The following is a 22990-nucleotide window of genomic DNA, read 5'->3' as shown; positions in this document are numbered from 1 at the left end:
GAGAAGAAGCTTAAGTCCATCACAGTCCCACAAGTTTACTACATTAGGTAGGCTATCTTCAAGCCTTGGACAACATATACATGATGAGATATGTACTAAACCAGATCATCTAAAATAATCCAACTCTTGACAGAGCATGCAACAGGACTGATCTAGTCACTAAATCCAACTCCCCTGCTCAAGTCACTAAGTGAGATCTAAGAAACATCTTCAGTTCAGGAGGCTTAAACTACCTAGACCTCCAACCGAAAATTCTAGGATGACCAGGCGCACCAGGTACTTCAAAAGAAGAAGTTCGATGAATTATAGAAAAAAACAACAAATGCTTTATCTACTAAAATCCTGACACTTTACAAGAAAGCCTCCTTTGATTAAAAATTTAAAGGACTCATTCCAGCTCTTTGTGGAGATAGCAAATGACACAGGCATCTATCTAAGAAAAAAGGACGATCTTGAATTGATCTTCTCGCTGGAGGAAGAACCAACTGAGGACAATCTCTTCTAATTATACATATATGAAAAACTAGGTGAAAACTATGTAGATGATCTTTACCTGATATCAAGTAAAGAAGAGGACACCATCCACATGCCCACAGAAAAGTTGACGGCTAGTTAGAATCGTATGTCAAACTTATTAGGGATACTATCTTCCAGAATAGTAGACTAGCCCCGGATCTATTTAACCAGTATGAATATCCTTTTAATCCATCCATCCTCCTAGAAAGGATAACTTTCTATCAGCTATAAGTGTTTACAAAATATGAAGGTCTATCCTAAATCCATTTAGAGTACACTCGAAATTACCATTCTTCCGTGTGTTCATAGCAGTAGCTAGTGATTTCCCATAAGAACTTATATGGTTATTCGGGTACTTGTGACACCAATACGACATCCTCAGGGAGTTCAAGTGTGATGCTTTCAAGAACTTTGATCGAATCCAACCAGCTCTCAGAAGGCTTATGTTGTGGTTAAAGCCATAATAATATTAGGTTTGACACTTCAAAGACCTACAATACAATAGTGTTCATGTTACACCATCCAGCAAGAATCACAAACCATAAGCTCCAAGCTCAGCCAGAAATTTCACTCTGCTAGAAAATTCCCCTATTAATCTTATTCTTATAAGATGAATACTATAAAGCATTGTGATTTATCTTCAAGCAAAATCTGTGTATTTCAAAATAAATATGAGTGAAAGAATAGAAAAAGTGGAACTACACCGACGACTATCCCCATTAGGATGTGGTCCGACAAGAAGTAAAGGAATATCAACATCTATATAAAATCTAAGGGATTAATTCACTAATGCCATTAAAAGCATATGCCTGAATGTTCCATTATAGGAATAAGAATGCAATCTAGAAGGTTTGTCTAATAGGAAGGATTACTTCACCAGGTCATTGAAACAAAACTTGGAAGACCAAGAATGCCTCAAGAAAAAACATGACATCTACTGGTGGATGAAGGAAGGATATGTCATCTCATCATCAACCCCATCAAGCACTGTATGAAAATATGATGCCATATGACATATGTAAGAACTTACCTCTCACTACAAGCTCCATGGGATTACTTTCCAAGGTTTACCACCAAACTATTGCAAAAAGGCTTGACTACAAGATGCTTATCCAGCTACTTGGTAAACACCTACAAGAAGCTTACCCACCTAATTTCAAGGGCTATACAAGTTGATTATCTACCTACTTGCAAGTTGGAAACAAGCTGCTCATTCAACTACTTGCATATGATGTCATATGCCAACAGCAAGTTTAGTTTTTGTTTTAGTAAGATCTATCAAAGGTTTGTAGGGCCTAGTTTGAACAAAGTAAGATTTATACATCTTATAGAAGTGGGTGCCTAGATAGGAATTTACTATTTTTAGAATGGTGGGATATGTATGATAATGTATTTTATTTTATTTATTTGTATTAGGGTTTTTTTCTCCTATAAAAGGAAGCATAGGTTTTTATTTAGAGATTATAAAATTCTCCACCTATAAAAATATCCAAATAAAAAATCTCTTGTAAAGTTTATTATTATAAATAAAATGTTTGTTGGCTAAGGTCTCTCCATTGGTCTTCTCTTCCAAAAGAATGGGTACTTCGATCCTCTAGGTCAGGAAACACTTAGGCAAGTATTCTTTTGTGATTTAAACATGGATTTCTAAGTTATTTCTATGATTATGAAATGAAATTGGCTTATTCCACGCAATATATTTTCAATTTACTTTTTACTTTATCAAAATATGTAAATTCAAAGTTGGGTACACTTTGTTCTGTGGACTGTTAAGGGCGCTAAAGGCCATAGAGAGATGCAAAAATCCCATGAATGCCATATATGGAATAATTGTGTTACTAAGAATACCAATAATTTATTGTATTTTAACACTACCAAAGTTAACTCATCTGTAGAGGGTTCTTTGTCTTGTAGCAAACCGTCTTTTAGTCTAGTTGGACGTGTAGCCTTAGTTATAAGAAAGCTATTATGGTATTGATAAAAGCTTTGATTTCATATGGTGTGTCACCTAAATGGACGTGGAACAACCTTTCATGTTGGAAATTTAGAGGTTTGATGTTATTGTCGAGCTAATATTGCCTTGGGTGTCTTGTTGTGCCCCGTTCTTCCTATCATACTAGTATCAGAGTAAGGTCACTCCCAAAGAGAGGGAGGATGCAAGTATTTTAATAAGATCTATTACCGTTGTAGTTGAAGTCAACTTTACATTTCTAGTATTTACTTAGTTTCAATCTTTAGCCTTAAAGCCGTCCAGAGTCTTTAACTTTTTTATTACTACCAAAGCCTTGTAAATATTTATGTCATAGTTACTTTCCATAGATTTTAGAACAAATTGTGTGTTGAATCCTTTCCTTAGATATTTAGCACAAATATATTGAGTCTTTATAGTCTAGAAAACAACAAAAATATGTTGATCTTAGAGTCTTTACCATCTTCCTCGTATATGTCTAGTATATGAAAGTCTTTAGCAAATTTAAACATGTCTCCTACTCTTTGTAAAACCCTATCATGCAAATGTGATTACCTCTATAAAGTAGATGTGTTGTCACCAGAGCAAGATATATCTTTCAAATGTCTACCTCTTTTAAATCCATACATAGTCTTTGTGATAAAGGCATGCCGTCTATGGTTGTAGATCTATTCTTTCACCTAAGAAAGGCCAGATAAAGTGAAGGAATATTTTGTTTCAATAAAACTCGCCCAACATCCTATTCTTACAACTCAAGAGGAGCAATTATTCAATTTGTAGATTCCAGAAATTTTCCACAATAGCGGAAAAGCCATGGATTCACCTATATCTATTTTGGTGTAATTAGAATGTCATTGACATATCAACAAGAATAGGCCAGCCAGTAGTGGCACATCTTTCCCTTCTAGATATCAGATACAACAACTACCAACATACAAACTTGGGTACATTAGAGATTGCCCTAGACTCCCGAACAATTTTGTCACTTTGTTTCCCAACTTACATATATCCATCTCTAATTCATATCTGCCGGAAGCATAAAAAGTCCAGGTCCAAATTCTTGGAGCTCCACAAACTAATGATGCCATACAAGTAACTTTGCACTTCCAGATAATTTGGAAAGTACAAAACCATGCTACAAACTTATCTCTTCTAGGCAGCCATAATTTCTTAGTTCTAAATATTAATGCTATTAATAGAACTACCTAGTACATCCAAATCCTGAGGCATATACTTAGTGAAGAACTTGTCAAAATTCTTCCAAACTCATGGGTCATAATTTACAAGAAGTTTAGAGTTTATCCTCAACCTCTCCAGTCATTGAGCCTATATTCATTAAAAAGCCCAACCTGGATTGACTTAGCATGTTAGTCTAATCTAACCTTATAGACTAAAAGGAAGAGATGAAGGAACTCTATTCCAGGAAAACTTGGGCTTTGAACAAGTGTAGATTTCCATCCTGATAAGAGACTGCTAGAAGAAGGTGAAGCTTTGGGCAGTAGTCATATATCTTATTCTCAAACTGCTACATCGTCACATCTCTTCACTTTCTAAGAAGCTACTTTAGAAATAACGTAGGATTAAGGCTGCACTGTTCGCTCACTAATCCTTTATCCTTCACTTACTTTACTGAGTCATCATTTTCTAGTACCAGAGTTGGATGCTTACTTCACTTTTTTTCCTTTCGGCTTGAAATTCACTCTCTTATCTGGAATGAGCTACTGAGTTGGATTACAGGTGCGAAGGCAGCGAGTTACTTTCTCAGTTAGACAGGAAAGAGCGAATCAAGGTCATAGCATCTTTCACCAGGGAAACTTTCTATTAGAAATGCTTCCTTTCAAGTTATGTTATTATAGACTAAACTAGTCTAACAGGGCAAGGGAAATAGATAACTAATCTAATATAGTACAGCTATGATTGGGACATAGCACAGATAAGAACATACTGAATGTATGAAGGATATGGTTCTGGTTCTTTTTTGTCCCGTTCCTTCAATCAAAGAAGAATCAATGCCCAGGGATAGTGCCAGCGCATATTCAGAGTCCTCTCTGCGTGCCTAACATCCACTCCTTCTAGTTGAGTGCCTTGCGGTGCCTTTAACAATGAGAGAAGGTGATATCAAAGAGAATAACTCAAGGGTATTATCTACTCCATCAACTCAATTTCATTGCGTAAGTGAGGATACCAGTCATCATAGTTTGAACTTGAAATCTTTTGTAGGCTCATCTCGTCGATTGGCATTCCGATCCTGGCTATTCATAGATAGTCAGCATTTTTAATCATAGGCTATTGCCTATTCCTGATAGTTGCAGCTCTGTCTGCTCCCTATTCTATTAAAGAATGAATGGGAATTAGTCTAACAATAGCTGGGCAAAATTCATCTCTTTCCATCTCTATATTGGCTAAACTTGCTTCTTTTCTTACTTTCATGAAGCTGATCTTAATAGATATCTCTTTTATTTTCATAGATGGAAGATCTGGTGAATCAATTCAATTAGATGTCGCTTACCAAGATGCAGTCTTTGTCTCTCAAAGCGAAGGTAAAGAACAAGACATTGGGGATTCTGAATTTGCCCGTACTTTCCTTAGGTCTAATGGCTATCGATCCTGGCCTGATGAGAAAAGGGTTGAACTCATACTTTCCTTAACCTAATCTACTTGGATCCTAAATTCTATTCCATTAAGGCATGCATTCCCTTCTTGTAAAGAAAGAGTTCAACTGAAGTAATCTATTTGACATTGGTTGTTCTTTCTACCTAAACTTACGGCTTCTTTCTTCTATATCAGGAATATCGGTCAAAATCGATCTTTAACTTGACTTTATCTTTAACAATAAGTTCTAAGTATTTAGATAAATAAAATAAAATAAAAAGAAAGATATAAAGCAACAGAGCCGTCATAGTCTGTTTTAACTCCTCCGCAGGGAAGGAACGAGTCTTTTCCCCCTTTTCTTCACCACCAGCTAGAGCAGAGTCTTTGCCGGTCTCAAGTTTATCAATAAGACAAGCCCAAAAACGTGGCTATGATCTCTTTCCTTACTTAAACCCTAAGCGGGCAGGGTGACAAGACTTTGATGCAGGGTTCGGCATAGTCTTTGAGTACAATCCTGGGAGGAACAATTTGCCAACGCACTAAGTCGAATGGCCGAGTTGGCATCCAACTAGTTTGAATTAGAATAGATAGCACCCATGAGGGGCCGTCCCCGAACGCATAAGATAGAAAAAGGACCCCGTAGCCCAGACCCTGCTAAAAAATATGAGCAACTTTAGTTAGAAGTTCCGCTCAAGTGAAATGGTTGTTGGTACTCTTTTTCATATCCTCCTCCTGTTGGTGACTGACCTCTTCCTTTCTATTTAGAAAGTAGAACACAACTAGCAGCAGATAGGCATTCAGTTAGCTTGAAAATGGGCTTGTAGTTAGAAATCGCTTCCTCAACAACTATCTTTAGAATGTCCTATCTCTCTCTTTAACGCTTTAAAATGAGCTAGAAGGATTCTCTTAAAGAAGAAAAATAGAAGTTCTAATAGTTTCAGCTATTCGATTTGAATGAGTGCCCTCACTTCCTTTCCTTAATATGATAAGCCAAAAAAAAAGTGCAACATATCAAAGAGCGATAATACAAATTATCAATGACCTCCAATATAACATATGCGAGCCTTACATAAACGATTTGGTAGTCTTTTCAAAAGAAAGAACCAGCCATATCGAAAATTTACGTAAGGTCTTCGAAAGGTTAAGAAAACATCAATTGAAGATGAACCCAAAAAAATGTGCATTCGGGATCGGGCGAAGGCCTTAAATCAGTAGGGCAATAGCATAGCTATTATTGACCTAATCCCTATGACATTACTTAAGCATACTCTTTCTTCAAGATATGAAATGAGCAGTCGAAAATGGTTTTCCCTATTGTATTTTATATGGAGTCATCTACAGGGCTAAGAATCTAACATTTACTTAGAGAGGGGTAGCAGTACCACGCTCTTCCGTGCTCGTAGGTTCACTCACCTATGCATCCCGACTAAGGTCTCACAAACATGCACTTCCCTTATGCATCCAACTACTTTACTAATGCGAATAGGTTATATAGAAGGGCAGGTTGGTTATATACTTTTATGCGCTTTCCTTCTTCGAATCTTTTGGTATGTATTGCCCCTTAACTATCCACCAGACAAGAAACTCAATTTCGCACTGCTGCTAAGTCATTGGACTTATCCACCAAGGGATTCATTGAATTTCTATGGATTGCATTGGGGGAAATCTACCAAAGCTAGGCAGATAGATAGACTCTTTTCCCGCTGCTAAGGGAAAGCAAGAAAGAAAATCAAATGATTGTTTTTTAACCAGCGCCCTCTTTTGGGTATGCAGGTACTAAGAGTCCTCTCTCTACCAACCAGCAAACATCATCTGGCTGGGTCTTGCCGGTATCAACAACGAGAAAGAAACAACCAGAGCAACTAACTATGGCTCTTGTCCCAGACAACGTCCTAGACGACGTTTTTCTTCCTGGGCTGCAGTAAGTAGATCGAGAGGTCATTCCACCCCTTGTCCCCGAATATGGGGAATATGTTCTCAAAAAATCTTGCTCCAATCTGACCCAGCTGGCGAGCAATCCCTGTTCGTGACAGAGAACAAGACAGCAAGCGAGCGTACTTTTGTTCACTTCTTCTCTATCAAGCACGGAAGTTTAAGGATAACTGTAGGTCGGTGGCTACCTAAGGAAACTCCGATTCGATCCGCCCCCCGGCTGGGAGGCATCTACCTCATCCCGATCACAGGAGAGGTTCACTATGATGGGGGTACTTTATTTTTCCTTAGGGAAAAAATGAAATGCATAGGGGACCATTCTTTTGTTGCAGCATGCTCCTCAGATTTACGGATTCGCAGGGGCCTCATGCCCTATTTAGTTGACTGACAATGACAAAGGCATGCGAAACTAAGTAAGACCTTTTCCTTTTTGTTTGAATAATCCATTCTCATTATCTCAGCAGAGTGCTTCTGCATTCACTTCTTTATTTTATTACTGATATATGTTTTTGCCGGTTTAAATTCATTAACCTTTTGGAGGTTATATTTTCAGGCTAAACTTGTTAAATGCATTCACTTTTTTATTTTATTACTGATATATGTTTTTGCCGGTTTAAATTCATTAACCTTTTGGGGTTATATTTTCAGGCTAAACTTGTTAAAGAATATGTTAGAACTCCATCATTTATAGTGAGGTCCTTTTAAGATGCGGAAGAAAACCTTTTTAGATTGTGAAAAAAATGTAGATCTCTTAAGTTTTATAGTGAGAAAATTAAAAAAAAAATTACAAGAAAACTAAAAAAAAAAAAAAAAAAAAACATAAAAAAAAATAAAAAAAAAAAAAAAAAAAAGACTTATTCAATCTTAGTTTATTTATTTGACTATAAATAAGAAGTTTCGCCTGTTTTAATCATATTTTGTGCCCCCCCTAAAACCCCCAAACCCCAACCCCATTGACAATCCATTGTTGTGGTTTAAGAAATTTTATTTGTATAAAATAATAGAGATCTAGATTTTCATTTTACAGGTGTTGCCAAAAGGAAAAGGCATACTGTTGGAGTAAATGATTGTTGTATTTAAATATAAATAAAAAAAATAAAAAAACTCATTGAGGGAAATTTATTATTTTATTTTGGCTACACAAAAGGTTGTTCAGGTAAGTATCTCACACCTCAAACTCTAACGTTATAGGTTCGAGGAAAGAAACCTATTTTGGCTATAACTTATCTCTCCTTTTATGGTTGGCTAGTCATTGCACGTAAAAAATAAATGAAAAAAGTTACGAAGTTGAGGCAAAATATGTATGGCATATTAAGAAAAGATTCTTACAGTTGGAAAAAGTAAACAATTCTGTCTAAATGACTACGTGGCGATTAGCGTTGAAAATATTCTGTTTGGAAGTTGATTTTGTCATCAATCTTATTCCCAAAAGAGAGTATATCCACTCTGTTTGCCATGTTAGCGTACGAGGGCTGATGGCAATCAAACTGTCAAGTTTACGGTTCTTAACAAATATTGAAATCTTAAAATTTGAACCTTCGTAACCTGAAATGACATACCGTACTTGTTATTGTTAGGATTCAGTTAGGCCCCTCACATGTTCTCTGTCTCTATGAAATATTATAATACTTTAAAAAAAAGTAGTTTGGTGCACTAAAGCTATTGCTATGCGCGGTATCTAGGGAAGGGTCCCACCACAAGTGTATTGTACGCAGTCTTACCTTGCATTTCTGCCAAAGGCTATTTCCAAGGCTTGAACCTGTGACCTCCTGATCACATGACAGCAACTTTATCAATTACTCCAAGCCAATTTGCAAATTATGTAAACTAAGTAAATATAGAGAAATCATCAGCCGAACATTAAAGAAGTGAAGCGAAAAGAGAACAAATAGTATTATCATTTATGCCATCCTCAATCCTAGATGACTTGAAATCAAATTAAAGATTGTACTTGTTAATTTTGAAGATGACAGTAGCATATTCAGTTTACACTCGTTTTGCCTATGCAGGTAGCTTCAATGTGTAGAGAGAAAATGCATGTGGTACTAGAAGAAAAGCTAATGCGCATGAGAAATAATGTAGACATGGGCGATGGCAGCCGCTCCTGTGGAAGATGGCAGCCATGGGAAGGGCAGAGGATGGAGGAAGCATGGAAAAGAGTGTTCAAAAGTTGCTTCTTGAGGATAGATGAGATGGCATCACGCATATGCAGTGAGAGTAGTACTGTGGGCTGCCAATGTGACTGCCTACCGAACGCATTGGGACTGACGGGCTCCACCACAGTGGTGGCCATTTTGACAGATGAATATGAAACTATCATTGTAGCAAATTGTGATGACTCACGCGCTGTTCTTAGCCGCAGTGGAAGTGCGATTCCACTTTCTTATGATCATAAGGTATGTCTCACTAGGCAGGACTGCAGTCACTAGACTATTAAATATATTTATAAGTTATTTCCTTAACATGTACATCTTAGTAAAAAAGAAAAAAAAAATTAAAGAAAATGAAGCTTACAAGAAATTTACTTTTAATAATGATCACTTTTAATGAAGGACATGAATCCGATAGTTATTAGAATACTTATAGTTGTCATGTTAAAAGTCAATTCTCAGTTCAATATTTATGAAGGATAATATCCTGTCCTTAAAAAACATCTTATCTGATCACTAAAACTAAATTAAGTATCTAAATGAAGCACTTCGACGGTTATATTTTTTTTTTTTTTGAGTAATAATCTCTCTGTTTCAAAAGAATGATCTACTTTCTTTTTTAGTCCGTTTCAAAAAGAAAGACTTTTTTTCTTTTTTTGGCAATACTTTAATTTCAACTTTACACATGACATGTTTATGACCACAAGATTAAAGGACATTTTAGTACATTTGACACTACTTTAATTTAAGAAAAAAGATTATTTTTTTATCTTTTTAAAAAAATATTTTTTAAAATATTTTTTTATCTTTTTTAAATATTTTTTAAGATTTTTTTTATCATTTTTTTATCTTTTTTAAAATATTTTCTTCTTTATTTTCTTAAACTTTGTACCCAGTCAAAGTAAGTCATTCTTTTTGAAACAGGGGAGTAGTAATCTTTCAAGCAGGGGCGGAACCAGCTTATGGCCAGGGGTTCACATAGTTAAAAATATTTTGTAATGTATATACAGTAGATATTGAATCCATTTAGCTAATTCATGTGTTTACTTCTTCCTATTATAACCCCTTAATGAAAACTCTAGCTCCGCCACTGCTTTTAAGTTCTAAATCAGTAAATTGCAAATTAAAAGAGTACAGCATCACGATATCAGATCCTTTTCCTTTTTTGATAAGTAATATCATAATGTCACAACTTGTTTCATCCAGGTTTACTCTACATGATGACTTTCCCCCTTTGCATTGTCATATATTAGTACTTCTTCTTGATAAGGAATCACAAATCACTAAGTAAGTGTTGAAAACGTAAAATACTAACAGTTGGAGGAGAAACGAGATTACTGCTAATGCTTCTGAAAATGAACTTCTGTCCCACCTTAGGCGTTAACCAGGTTAATGCGCAGCTTAAAATTGTTCGAAAGAGAGCAATTATAAGTTAAATTTGCTATATAAATTGTTGTTTGCTCTCTCTCCTTAGTTAACATCTTATTTCTTGCGACTCTCTTTTCGGACTTCCAGAGCAAACTAGTATTATTTCCCGTCCACTAGTATGTATCATGGGATCACATTCTTCATGACGTGGACAAAATATACTATGATTTTTACCTATGACAGAAATATCATTAGCACCCTCGTAAGTCATAACAATTAAATGGAAAAACTCAACTCTTCAACTGCTTCGTCTTTCTTTCTTTTGCATACTTCCTTTCTTCATTCTTTCTTTCTGAAACACACTCATATGTGAAGGCATAGATCACATTACATCCATACACGTTACACTGAGTTCTTCAAACCATAGATGTGCAACTCATCTTGGTCCTCTACTCGTAAATGAAGCTAAAAGGCATTGTCATATAAAAGATTAAGATATGCATTTGTAATGCAGATCGTGTTAGGATTTTTATATGTATTTTTTGTCCTCATTTTTTAATCAAAATTGAGTTTTAATTTTCTATTGAAGTAAATAAAAGTAGTATCATAATTACTTTTATTTTTCCTTAAAAGAAAATATAAAACTTTTCCGTATTTGGAAAACCTCTTTCTTAAGGGAAAGGTTTTGGAACTCCTGTAAATAGAAGACCCTCTTCTCATACCATAACACAATAGTATCCACAATGTAGTCTTTAAAGAGTCTTTTTAAGGGGAGATTTCTCTCTGATAGTTTCTTATGTTTTCTTTTATATTAGGTTTTCAGATGTAGGCCAATTGGCCAAATCATATATTATGTTTTTTCGTATTGGTTTTTTTGTCGTTTGATTTATCATCTCAGGGTTTGCAAACTAAAAGTTTTCGCATGACGCCATCTCGATTTCGAACCCAACAAATGGCATCAGAGCTTACAGTTCAAATGTCCAATGGTGTGATGAGACGAAATTAAACAGGTTCAAAGCGGTTTCAAATCAAGATACAACCAATTTGGTGATAATGATGTTTTTGTCCGACTACATGTGGAGAAGATATTTCAGTCATATTTTCAATAATCCTGTTGTCACATTTTTTAAAATAAAGCTCTCTTTTAATCTTGTAAAGGGCTTCAATATTTTTAACCCAAAAGGGCTCCATTTTAAGCATGACAAACAGCAGAGATATATGAAGATTATGTGAAGAATCAAAAGCATACATATGATGTAAAGAAGGCGGATCAAGTGAAGAAAATCAAGCCAAAAAGAAAGATTTGTTAGGATTTTTTGCCCTGATTTTCTAATCAAAATTAAGTTTTAGTTTTCTATTGAAGTAAAATAATAGTACCATAATTACTTTTATTTTTTCTTAAAGGAAAATATAAAACTTTTTCAAATTTGGCAAACCTCTTTCTTGGAAGAAAGGTTTTGGAACTCTATAAATAGAAGACCCCTCTTCTCATACCATAACACAATAGTATCCATAATGTAGTCTTTAAAGAGTCCTGTTTAGGAGATTTCTCTCTAATAGTTTCTTATGTTTTCTTTTAGTTTTCAGATGTAGGTCAATTGGTCAAATCATATAATAATTATATTTTTAAGTATTGGTTCTTTTACCGTCTGATTTATCGTCTCATGGTTGCATGTTAAATTAACATAGAAACACACCATACGTTCACATAAACCAAGAACACCTATAAAGTAGAGGAATATGCGAGAGGAAAGGTGCGTACCTTTGTCTGCCATTGTATCACGTAACTGAAGACGAAGAAGGTTGAGTCTTCCTCTCCTTTTCTTATGACGGTTGCCAGGTAATGGAAATACGTCTTATGTTAAAGTCAGGAGAGGGGACCTAGCCTTATATTTATAGTCTTTAAAGCCTTAACCTAGTACACCCCCATTATGGGCTCACAGGTCTACTACAGGCCTACACTATTGCCAGCCCACACCAATAACATGAAATGGATACAGGCATATATGGAATTCGCATGAATACACGGCCTATGTCTTGTCCACCAACTAATAACATCAACCCATTTTACTTTAGTGTAATAAAAGTTAATGTTAAGTCCACATAAAATAAATAATTCTAATATTCTTCAACTTGGGCAACGTTAACTTTTAAAGGAAAGTTTTGGAAAACTGATTTTTATGAAAATGACTCTCAGGCTGAATAGACAGTGACCATAAATATGTAATGGTAGAACGCCATCTCTAACATAGTTCAATCAAACAAATCATCACTATTGAACTGCAGCAATACTTGCATCAACCAATGATACAAGACCAGTCTGCAATTACTAACATTGAAGTTTTATAGACATAAAACAAATGATATGGTAGTGTAGCAAAAAATAGCCAACATGGACTCCGAATCGAGGCTATTTCATTATTAGTCCTTCAAATGATTTTTCATATCAACATGTACGCTTAAAATCAACATGCGCACCATCAAAAAATCATCACCGCGATTTTTTGTTACAACATGTGTGAGCATTAAATCAACATGTGCTCCACTAGAAAATCTTGATTTTCAAGGTTCAACATGTGCAATATATTACATGATGTAACAACCAGAAAATCCACAAGGTAGAATGATATACCATATATATGTCTCCAAAAGAAAGATCCAATAAAACAACAATATGATCTTATCAATATGAGACATAGTCAACACGTAAGGCAAAAGACTTAATATAATAAAACAATATTAAAGTGTGCACAATAATAATCAACAACATAAAGAGTGAGATGGACTTACTCCCACTGATCTTAAGATAGATGCAATGATCAATCTTGTTCTCCACAAATCTCATAAAAATGATAATTTCCTCGAACTTCTAGTACCACTATCGAGAAGCTTGCTTCAAGCCATAGATATATTTCTTCAACTTATACGCGAGATGCTCACTGCCTTTATCAAAAAAAAAAACTTTGGAATTTTTGCATGTAAACCTCTTCATTAAGATCTCCATTCAAAAGGCTATCTTTACATCCATCTGATGTAGCTCAAGATCAAAGGGTCTCATTTGTTTCCTATTCTCTGCGTATCTACCATAGTACTCACTCCTTCAATCAGATCTTACTTTTTTAATGACCTTTCTCATTTGTTTCTCTACTTCAGTTTTAAAAACTTTAAACATTTCAAGAGAATCTGATTTTTCTTTAATAAGAAAAATATAACCATATCGAAGAAAGTCATCAATGAAGATGATAAAATAACTTGAACCACTTATTGTAGTAGAATACATACCACTTATGACTGTGTGAATGATTTTTAACAAATCAAAACTACGAGTAGTATTATTTTATTTTTATCAACTTTAATGCAATCAATACATGTTCCTATGTCCCTAAAATCAAGAGAAGGTAAAATATTAGAGTTAACCAATTTATCAACTCTATCCTTAGAGATATGACCTAAACGCCTATGCCACCATATGCCTGATTTTTTGTTTAAAATTATCGTTTAGGCCTAACAATTTCAGAACTAAAAGAGTTGTATTTAAAATCAGAAGCCAAAGAAATTTTAAACAAACCATTAGATAGGATTCCATGACCAACAACTCGAGAATTCAAAAGCAAATTAAATTTTTTCATTAAGAGAATCAAAACCATAACCAAATTAAATTTATTTATTAGATCTCCAGTCTCAGGCTTATTAGATACAAGATACTTTTCTTTCACTTGGGCAAAAAACCTTTTGGCATCGATAGTTTCAGGCAAGCCACTTTTGACGTGCTCAACAATCAACCTTCTAAAGGCAAGGATGCATAACCTATTAGATCTCTCCTACTTAACATTAAAAAAAAAAATTCAACAGCAATACTAGAATCAGTAAGAGTTGGAGGCTCATCCTCATGCAAGGCTTGATCTACGTCAGTCATGCCCAAAGTAAATTCAATATCTTATTTCCATCACTTAAAGTTAGAGCCCGATAGAATCATAACCTCAGCGTTGTTATTATTCAAATAAATAGTAACTTTTCATAACATAACGTGAATGAATTTATCAAAATAGCAAGGTATTAGAATAATAATACTATCACAACGATGAGTCTCGGGACATCAACAAGTCCCTTTGGGTAGGGCAAGAAAATATTTTTAAAATTAGAAACCTATTACCTTTGGACAGATAAATTTACTAAAATCAAAATATTTTTACTTAATGGGGCTCATCACAATACTAATTTAAAACACATAATAAATCTCATTTGGGTAGATCATTGTACATTCTAACTTAGTGATATCCCTCGAAATGGATTAAACAAGTCTCGTAAATCAAAGCAAATAGGTCACTTTGGTGTACACTATTTACCCTAATTTACAAAATAAATTCAATCGCAGGGATTCAACATGTCATTTCTTAATTTGGTCATGTGACACAGTAAGTAACCATACAATTAAAAATATTTTAAATTTGATTTAGTTACAATTCAAATGAAATCAAGTTCAAATAGAATAAATAAATAAATAAATAACAATTCGACATCTTTTATAAACAATAGCTTAATTTTTTATTATAAAATAAATAAATTTTTATATTATTTAATGTAAGCATATAAAACTAAATAAATGAATGAATCTTTAATAACATGGTTGTCAAAACACATTCTTAAGAAGACTTTAGTTTAGCTGACTTTACTTCAGCCAATATAAAAAATAAATAACATTAACACTTTGTAAACAAAAAATGCAGCGGAAAAATACTTGAATAAGACACATCTTTGATAGAATCTTTCTCAAGATCATTTTTGAGATATAAGTCTAGGCTTAATTTATCACCTTTCATAACAGGGACATCACCGGACTTATAATTTTCCATTTGAAACCTTTTTTAAAATACGATCAATATAGGCCTTATGTGAAAACCCAAATAACTTATGAGATCTATCTCGGCGAATCTCAATGCCCAGAACAAATGATATCTCTCCGAGATCTTTCATATCAAACATTTTATTCAATAAATTTTTAGTTTCATGCAACAGTCCCAAATTATTACTAGCAAGTAAAATATCATTAAGATAAATGATAGCAAAATATACCATAACATAAATGTCAATTCAAGAGATAATATCACCATAAGTCCAAAACAATAAGGCGAATAGTCTAATGACAAATGAATAATAATATTAAATACTCCCACTAACCCAGCAAATTAAATGACTCAACAACATCCATATTCTAAACATGTTGCATAAAAATTATGGGTCTTAGCCTCTTGATTAGTGGATCGACAAGCATCAAATCGGTAGATATATGTCCAATCACAATGCCCTCACCTTTAACCATGTTATTAGTCCCAGGATAATCAGTATGATCTTTACCATGTTTTTTATTGTCCTGACCGTTCTTGAAAGTATGATTATTAGATCTTTCAAACTTCCTAGGTCCCTTGCTAGAGCTTCCTGAGAAGCTAACATAGCAACCTCACCCTTTTCTTTTTTAATTTTTTCCTCTTCAACAACACATTTAGAGATGAGATCATTGATTGACCAAGATTATCCTGAGTATTATAGGTCATTTTCATTTGACTAAACTCAGCAGGAAAAAAGTTAAGAGCAGAGTGAACAATATAAGTATCAGCAAGAATGTTATTTTAAGAGTTTTCAATTTGGACTAAATGTGGACCATCTTAAGTATGTAATATTTAACACCCCCAGTAAAGTCATACCTCATTCCTGCAAGTTTATTCATAACATTCCACATTATATACATAGCCCTTTTATTCAAAAGCATGGTAATAACCAGTCAAAATATTTAAACATCACATGAGGAAACACATGAAAATTTATACTTTATCATACGGTGATGATCTCTTTTATTAATCACATGCACATTCTTTATTAGAAAACACAAGCATTTGTAAATCAAGAAAAAAAATCTCTCTCATTCGTTCATAAAACAATAACAACCCATAACATTGTTAGGATAATGGATTTCATAACAAGAGATGTAACACTCAAATCATGCTCTCATATAACTTTTCAAACTAATAACACATGTGCACATGAAAACAATTCAAGTTTAGGGAAAACAACTAAAATTTCATCATAAAACAGGCCTTACAATGCATGCTCTTCAACAATTTTAAAACCCATCTCATGTACGAAATTAAATACCTTAAACGCTTGTTTAATCGATAAATTTATATCCATGAAATTTAGGATAGTCCCACATACAAGAAATTTTGCTTTTTAAGTTTCAACTATTCTGATTTCCCTTGTAAGACAGTAGAATATGTATACTTTAGAATGAGCTAGATAACCAATGAAAAAAAATACGAGTTTCTAGGTTCAGTTTTCTTTTCTGAAAGGTTATATATTTTTACCTCCGTGGGACATCTTCAAACTCAAAAAAAAATTAAACTGAATTTTTATTGCCCCACAGAAATAGTGATTCATATATTAATCACGCTATAAAATTCGAAATAAATCCTGCCATTACCTTACAAAAAGCATAACACTTTACTGTGCAATAATATTATCAAAGTCTAATTCAAAACCCCATCAAATTCCTACCAACAATCTTTTTTTTTTTGGAATTACAGCTCCAGATAATTTTATTTTAAAGTAACAACACTCCGTAGATTAATTTTCATATTTCCACATCGAACATAAATAACTGTTCCATTACCCACAACAATAACCCCCGGAACTCGAAAAACACGCCATAATTTTTAAAAATCAAATCCAATTGATTTGATTTCATCCATTTTTCCAAATCCAATTGATTAGGCCATCACCTGACTCTTAGTTATATGTACACCTTTTGAGATGTTCCAAGTCAGTTAGACCAAATGGAAAACTAATATTGTCACAAAATAATTTCAGCAGTAAACTTGAGAAGAACTTGATAACTTATGACAGTGTGGAGCCTACAAACTAATATTATGTTTAACAACCTATGTCTAAATCAAAGATCCATAGATGTTCCAAATAATCTATCTAATAACCATCCCAATACTAAATCAGTTGTCCTTCAAATATTGTAGTCTATTAAGCAAGCGACAGTGAAGATTCATACAAATTCGATCCAAATCAATCTACGAGCTGTATCGAGTTTCAACTTTAATAGATCACGTCATATTTACTTAGTCATAACATTAATTAACACCTCTACTTCAACACTTTATCATCAAAAAATGTAGCAAAAAATAAAATTAAATTACAATTATCTTAAGGTTCTCGAAACATACACATAGTATTCGGTCATAGGGTTCAAGATCTATGTGAAAAGCTCTCTGATACGAAGTGTTAAATTAACACAGAAATACACCATAGGTCCACATAAACCAAGAACGCCTATAAAGTAGCGGAATATGCGAGAGTAAAAGTGCGTACCTTTGTCTTTCATTGTATCACGTAACTGAAGACGAAGAAGGTTGAGTCTTCCTCTCCTTTGCTTATGACGGCTGGCAGCTCATGGGAATATGTCTTATGTTAAAGCCAAGAGAGGGGACCTAACCTTATATTTATAGGTTTTAAAGCCTTAACCTAGTGCACCCCTATTAGGGGCTCACAGGTCTACTACAGGCCTACACTATTGCCAGCCTACACCAATAACATGAAATGGATATAGGCCTATATGAAATCCGTATGAATACACGACATGTGTCTTGTCCACCAACTAATAACATCAACCCGTTTTACTTTAGTGTAATAAAAGTTAATGTTAAGTCCACATAAAATAAATAATTCTAACATTGCAAATTAAAAGCTTCCGCATGATGCCCTCTCGATTTTGAACCCAATGTAAATATTCAACGGAAAAGGCTCAAATATGTCACTGAACTATCAGAAATGGCTCATTTATGCCATCCGTTAAAAGTTGGGCTCATTCATGCCATCGCCGTTATAAAACTGGTCCATCCATGCCATTACTTTTTAATGGTGATTTTCTAAAAATCTATTTTGCCACATGGCCTCTTATTAGAGGTCCACGTCATTTTTTTTAACTTTTTAACTTTTTTTTGATCCATTAAGAAGAATTCACCCACACCTAATCTATCACCTTAACCAACTTTAATATTACTCTTAATTTTGACCCTAGATTTAAACATATATATAATCATTTAGTCTTCGAACATAAAATTTACACACTTGCATACTACGTTTAAAATAATATAAGTTAGAATAATTGATAATTTAAAATGAAAAATGAATAAATTGTGATTAAAAATTAATTTGTTTTGACTCTCGAAATCCGAACATCATCACATAATTTAGGACGAAGAGAATACCACATAAATGAAGGACCACAACTTTTAATTAGGAAGAATATCTAAACATCCCTTCTAAATTTGGATTATAGGTTTTATAATTGAATTATTGGTAGTCTTAATTATTTCGTGAATTTGGCTATTTGGCTATTTGGTAGCTTTTATACTCTTTAACGTGGACGAGACGTAGAGCATAACTTTTTTCTGCGTGGGTGGATTTTTTAATATACACATTAAAGATCCATTAATAAACACATAAATAGTGTCTGCGTGAGTAGGTACCAAATAACACTAAAAAATATGTGGACTGAAAACACCCTACGTACCTGGATAGTGGTCTTTTATTTTTTTTATATTTTTTAAAATTCTAACACGCCTAAAAATAAATTATGCTCTACGTCTCGTCCACGTTAAAGAGTATAAAGGTTACCAAATAGCCAAGTCCACGAATAATTAAGACTACCAATAATTCAATTATACAACTTATAATCCAAATTTAGAAGGAATTTTTAGGTATTCTTCCTAATTAAAAGTTGTGGTCCTTCATGTATGTGGTATTCTCTTCGTTCTAAATTATGTGATGATGTTTGGATTTTGAGAGTCAAAACAAATTATTTTTTAATCACAATTTATTCATTTGCCATTTTAAATTATTAATTATTCTAACCTATATTATTTTAAACGTAGTATTCAAGTGTGTAAATTTTATGTTCGAAGACTAAATGATTATATATATGTTTAAATCTAGGGTCAAAATTAAGATTAATATTAAAGTGGGTTAAGATGATAGGTTGAGTGTGAGTTAATTCTTTTAATGAATCAAAACTAAAAAAAAATGGCGTGGACCTCTAATAAGAGGCCACGTGGCAAAACAATTTTTAGAAAACCGTTAAAAAGTAATGATATGGATGGACCAGTTTAACGGTATGGATGGACCAGTTTTATAATGGCGATAACATGAATGAACCCAACTTTTAATGAATGACATAAATGAGATAGTGCAGTGGCATATTTAAGCCTTTTCCCAATATTCAATTATACAAGTAAACATGCTTTGTTCCTCTTTAAGTACTACTTTTAATTATACATTACTTGTTGGTCTTTTATTCATAAATCACATTAATGATTAATGCTGCACCTAAGCAGAGTATGTACTAGGAGAGCTGTAAGCATAATTCGAGAGGTTACTAGTTGATGGTAGAGCATGCTTAGATCATAATTTTGCCGTTTGTTATCTCTCCGAGTCCGATTATCTTTCATTTCATAGTAAACATATGAAAGAATCATGTAGTAGCTCACTACTGGAAGAAAATGATCTGTCTTAATTAAAAGTAACTTGACTTTCTGTTGCAGCCAGACAGAGGAGAAGAACGTGCCAGAATAGAGGCATGTGGAGGTAGAGTTGTTTTTGCAGATGGAGCACGAGTTGAAGGAATTCTTTCCATATCTAGGGCAATAGGTAACTTCTTTATCCTTTGCTGAAGATGTTTCTCAATGTAAAAACATAATTGCAGTTGTCAGTGGAAATGTTATTCGTGGTCATTCATTAAAAGTTTAATGTCATCTCGCTAGATTTCTGTTTCAGATGAAGGAAACTGGCATTAGAAATTTTTCTTTGTTTGTTTCCCCTTTACGTTTGTTGTCCCTTCCTTAGCAGTATGCTTATTTCAAAGGTTAGATTGTAGATTGCCTTCAGCACCGACAGGTACTGTTTCTTCTTCAAAAAGCAATATTTACTCCTTGTGGAGAAGTTGAGCTAAGAAAATCCCCATCTGCTCTTTAAACCCCAAATTTTTCTTTAAAAAGGGCACATATTTTGTATCAGGCATGAGCTAAAGATTGGAGACAAAGAAGACCGATTATCAGTTAATGGTAGTGCATAATTGGGGTAAACCACTATTTATTGCAGCTACAAGTGCATCAAAGAATATGGGCAGCTTCCCTGTAAGGTTAGAGAGGGTCAAACTGGGAGCTATTTTGTGGTGATTCAGAAAGAGAAATATGTTTCCATAAATAGGTTTATAGAACTTCCATTGATGCTTTGCAATGATGTATCTTTGTTTGACGGAACAGTTTTACTAAGGGGAGTGTGGTACCGATACCAGCATAGGAGTAATTTCATGATAAACCTTTTTAGGATGCTGTAATATGTGAAATTACACCAGGGTTTTTTGTAATATGAAACAAAAGTTGTCTTCAATGACTAAATTAAAAGACCAGCTTGGTGCAAATTTATTGCTTTTGAGGTTTCATTTGCTAAGAACAGTTCTTTCTTGTGATATATGCCCATTGAGTTTTCTGCAAAACGGCGTGCTCATTTTTATTAACCCTGATTTCCCGCAAACGGAAGTTTGTTGATCATTCAGAAGTCAATTAAAAAGTGTTGAATGATCTGCTATGTGCAGCTCTTCGGATTCTTCTGTGTATATTCTTAAGAGTGACATATATTCATGCTTCCTTTGTCTTCTCTACTATACTAGTTGTTAATTGTTCACAAACAAAAATTTGCATAAAACCTTTTATAGATGTGTAGTTTTCACCTCATATAATTCTTGATGAAATTGAATTAGGGGATAATATAATTGGAATGTTTAGATCCAGAAGGAAAACCTATAACTGGTATTACACAAACCATTATTCCTTTCAGTAACTCTTAGCTCTCTGAGACATACAAGTTTGCTGAATGGAAAATTAAAGGGCCAGATTTACAATAAGATGCTGCATTCCATGGTTTCTAAGTGGTAATGCTTCTCGTTCCATTGTTTCTAAGTGGTAATGATTCGCGTTTTTTCTGCACTATTCTACCAGTACACTTCTGGAAGTAATCTCAGACAGGTGAGCTTGTCTGAAATGTATGGATCATTTGTCTGGGTCAAAGATGAAATAGCTAAACAGATTGAATTGCTTTGTAAGTACATCTGAAGGGTTCTGTATGGCCTTGATGTGCTTGTTTTTTATTGAAATACTACTGATCCAGCACTTCAGGGTGGGAATTTCACTTTGGTGCCGAGACGCAAATATTATTGAATGTTACTCTTACTTTTCATTGCAAACAGGAGACAACTATCTAAAGCCATACATCACATCAGAGCCGGAGATGACCTTCACCAAAAGGGAAGCAGAGTATGAGTGCTTGATTCTTGCGAGTGATGGATTTTGGGATGTTATATCAAGCGAGGTAGCATGTGAGGTGGGTAGAGTGTCTTCGAGAAGGGGATCCAGCTGGGTATTCCAGGGCTGTGGTAGGAGGTGATGGCAGAGGAGAAATGTTTTCTCCACGAAGTGCCTGCTCAGCAGCAGTGCTGCTCACACGGCTTGCTCCGGGCCGGAAAAGCTGCGACAACATTAGTGTAATTGTGGTAGACTTGAAAAGAAACCACACTGCTGTGTAGTTTTCTAGAGCTAGAATGTAACATATGAGGCACTTGAACGATGAACGAATAGAAGAGAAATCAGCGTTCACAACAAAGCAACTTGAACAATGAAGGAATAGAAGAGAAATCAGCTGATTCTACAACACAACGAAATTGAGGCCTCTAAAAAAATGACGGAGATTGACTGAAGAGGAAAGAACTGCCATCAACATCAAAGAAGCAAAACCTAGAGCAAGAAAGTCGGACTACAGCTAGCCACCGCCTCACTTTTTCTTTTCACTTCAACAAAAACACACTAAAAAATGGTTTATTATTACTATAGATGCTAATTTACCTTTGTATTTGGATTTGGGTCTTGCCCTGTTCTTTTCATTGGCCAAAGAATTCCTTCTTTATTTTTTTGAAAAAAAGTTCCATTTATCACAAATAGTCAATTAGTCATGAAATAAAATGAGAATTATTTTATCTTATGATGTGAGATAATAATTAGTACCAAAATTATTTATTCATCATTTACACCATAGTGATGAAATATGTTACGCATATATATAGTGGGATAACTAATTTTGAGATTAATTATTTCAAGATAAATTTTTTCCAACAAAACGATTCCTAAAAGTTAATTATAAGAAGTTATAAAATTTTAATTTATTTATTTAATCATATTTTATTGTTAATAATTAAGTAATAATAAATGTAATTATTATTTTAATTTTCTTGTACAAAGCTTAAAATTGTTACTCACGATTATTTTTGCGGTTATAAATCATTATATTAAGAATAACAAGAAAATTTTAAAAGTTAAATTCATTTATAGAAATATGATATTCTTTTTAATAC

General features: G+C 33.9%; 1 protein-coding gene across 1 annotated transcript; it reads left to right on the top strand.

Moving 5' to 3' along the window:
- Positions 1-8674: 8674 nt before the first annotated feature.
- On the top strand, positions 8675-22577 carry LOC107865157 (probable protein phosphatase 2C 75). Its single transcript, XM_016711493.2, is given in 4 exon segments — positions 8675-9405; positions 20130-20235; positions 21833-21971; positions 21973-22577. Coding segments are annotated over 4 exon segments (834 nt in total). The 5' UTR covers positions 8675-9012; the 3' UTR covers positions 22169-22577.
- The last annotated feature ends 413 nt before the right edge of the window (positions 22578-22990 follow it).

This window comes from Capsicum annuum, chromosome 3, assembly GCF_002878395.1.
Source record: "Capsicum annuum cultivar UCD-10X-F1 chromosome 3, UCD10Xv1.1, whole genome shotgun sequence".
Taxonomy (NCBI): Eukaryota; Viridiplantae; Streptophyta; class Magnoliopsida; order Solanales; family Solanaceae; genus Capsicum; species Capsicum annuum.
This window is presented reverse-complemented; position numbering and strand designations above follow the sequence as displayed.